The sequence below is a fragment of the Cherax quadricarinatus genome, chromosome 5 (genome assembly GCF_038502225.1).
Source record: "Cherax quadricarinatus isolate ZL_2023a chromosome 5, ASM3850222v1, whole genome shotgun sequence".
In the NCBI taxonomy this organism is placed as follows: domain Eukaryota; kingdom Metazoa; phylum Arthropoda; class Malacostraca; order Decapoda; family Parastacidae; genus Cherax; species Cherax quadricarinatus.
Genome location: NC_091296.1, coordinates 37,088,163 through 37,090,662, shown reverse-complemented (window position 1 = coordinate 37,090,662; position 2,500 = coordinate 37,088,163). Strand labels below are relative to the sequence as shown.

The 2,500-nt window shown below is 35.4% G+C and overlaps 1 protein-coding gene across 1 annotated transcript in view; it reads left to right on the top strand.

Annotated features, from left to right (window-relative positions):
- The window catches only part of Uck (Uridine-cytidine kinase), a gene marked incomplete at its 3' end in the record, with an annotated part of 82,520 nt that extends 80,587 nt beyond the window's left edge, over positions 1–1,933 (top strand). The window contains 1 exon segment of the mRNA XM_053771035.2: positions 1,836–1,933. Coding sequence (XP_053627010.2) covers positions 1,836–1,933 — 98 coding nt within the window.
- Positions 1,934–2,500: the final 567 nt, after the last annotated feature.

Below are 2,500 nucleotides of genomic sequence, written 5' to 3'. Positions count from 1 at the left end.
ATACACAGTCATGAATGAGTTGATGTAATTTTTACAATTATTACAGTATTGCAGTAGTCTGCATAACAGTAAATCTTCTATTTTTTGTTTGAATAAAATTTCAAAATAAAAAGCAAGAGTAATATCACAGGGACCTGGAGACATGACTGATGAACAAAGAAAATCTTATTTTAGAGCCAGGAATGTCTGCATTGTTCATTCTGGACCTTATTTTGAAATTGTCGTATTTTTTAATTTTCGTGAAATTGGCCAAATTGCAAATTTCTGACCATGTTATTGGGTAGTTGAAATCGGTAAATGGGCAGTTTCTTGTGCTCAATCGATAGAAAAAATAGAGTTCTGAAGAAATAGTTATGAGTTTGGTTGACTGGAATAACGGAATTAGCCGAAAATAGGGCTCAAAGTGGGCGAAATTGCCGATTTTTAACCCTTTCAGGGTCCAAGGCCCAAATCTGGAGTCACGCACCAGTGTCCAAGAATTTTCAAAAAAAAAATTTGTTATTTTTTCTTATGAAATCATAGAGAATCTTTTTGTGAAGGTAATAAAACAAAAAGTACGAAATTTGGTGGAAAATTGACGAAATTATGCTCTCGCGAATTTTGATGTGTCAGCGATATTTACGAATCGGCGATTTTGCCAACTTTGACTCCCATTTTAGGCAAATTACATTATTCCAATCAACTAAATTCTTAGCTATTTCACTAGTATTACTTCTATTCTATCGATTGAGCACAAGAAATCGCCAAGTCAACTGTTTCAACTACAAAATAAAGTGATCGGAAATTGTTAATTTGGCCAATTTAACACAAAGTTCAAAATATTCCAATTTCATAATAGGGTCCAGAATGAACAATGTAGGCATTCCTGGCACTAAACTAACATTTCCTCTGTTCATTAGTTATGTTTTGAGGCTTTACAAATAAATTCCATTTTGATTTTTTATTCACATAATGAATTTTTATTCACACCAAAAAATAGAAGATTTACTGTTATGCAATACTGTAATAATTGTATAAATATCATCACCATATTTGTGAATGTATATTAGACCCACCAGCTGACGTGTATTAGATGTGTGAGGTCGTTTGTTTACTCTTGAATATCGGCAAAAATTTAACATTTCTGCTACTTTGAGCTCAGTTTCAAGCCATTTCCAGTACTAAAACCAATCAAAATCATCTCTATTTCTGTAATATGTTTTCCATTCTATCAAATGAGACCAAGAAATCGCAAATACAACTATAAAAAACATACGAAAAAACACTGCAAAGTTGCTGTTTTAATCGAAAAATCATGATTTCATTTTTTTTCTCTCATTATACACAGTGTGCTGCAGGATCTGTTTTATGTGGTGCACACATACCACATAGATGTATTCTCTCATATCTAGGCCCAAATGTACCACTCACAGTTTATCAGAGTGAGCTGAGCTCATGGCGTAGATCTACGGTTTGGACCCTGAACGTAAAGCCGTAGATCTACGGGACGGACCCTGAAAGGGTTAAATATCGCCGAAGTCGCTAACTTCGCGAGAGCGTAATTCCGTCAGTTTTCCATCAAATTTCGTTTTTTTGGTGTCTTTACAATCGGGAAAAGATTCTCTATCATTTCATAAGAAAAAATATTTTTTTTTTTTTTCAAATATTTTGCGACACCAGAAGCAACTTCAGGATTGGGCCCTTCGACAGTCAAAGGGTTAAGAGCTCTTGATCCAATTTATTGGAATTATCCTCTTTCCTGGCATGGAACCTAATTACATCCTTATGGGTTTAGAACTTCCCCCATGATTGTTATAATAATAATAGTGCATTATAATGTGGGTTTGGTGTTTCAGTGATGCGTGATACAAGAGAACGTGGAAGATCTCTGGAACTAGTTCTTCACCAGTACACAAATCTGGTCAAACCAGCTTTTGAAGAATTTTGTTTACCCGTAAGTATCTAATGTCTATTGTAAAGTTGTTTTAGCATGTATCTGTTGAGTCAACAAAAGCAGCTGTCCTTGGCTGCCCATGCAAGCATTACCAAGGAGGAAATAACAAGAGTTACCTTCTCTTGAATGTTGAGTCTGTCATTGGTGACAGTCACGCTGCATCTCTAATATGTTTGCACGGTATGTATGACCCTTAATTTGTGCACTGCGTATGTACATGCAGGAGCTTATTTAATGCATGATGTTTATAAACTCACTCAAATTTTTGTAGGCCTTACATTTGTTTACTGCCGACCACAATTCTATGCCTCGGCTGGAATGTTTGGGTGTCCTGACACCTTGTCATGCCTGGAAAAAATAGTGTAGGGTGAGGCATGTCTATGCAGCTCGTCATGAATAACAGTGACTCAGCAGGACGTGTATGATGTGACACTCTACAACTATGTAAGTTTATTTTGTTTTTATTTAGGCGTGTGTACATAGCATACATATATTCATACAATGGTTTTTGAGAGGACACAGAGGTTATAGTCATATTAACAGTATACATATTACATCATATACATG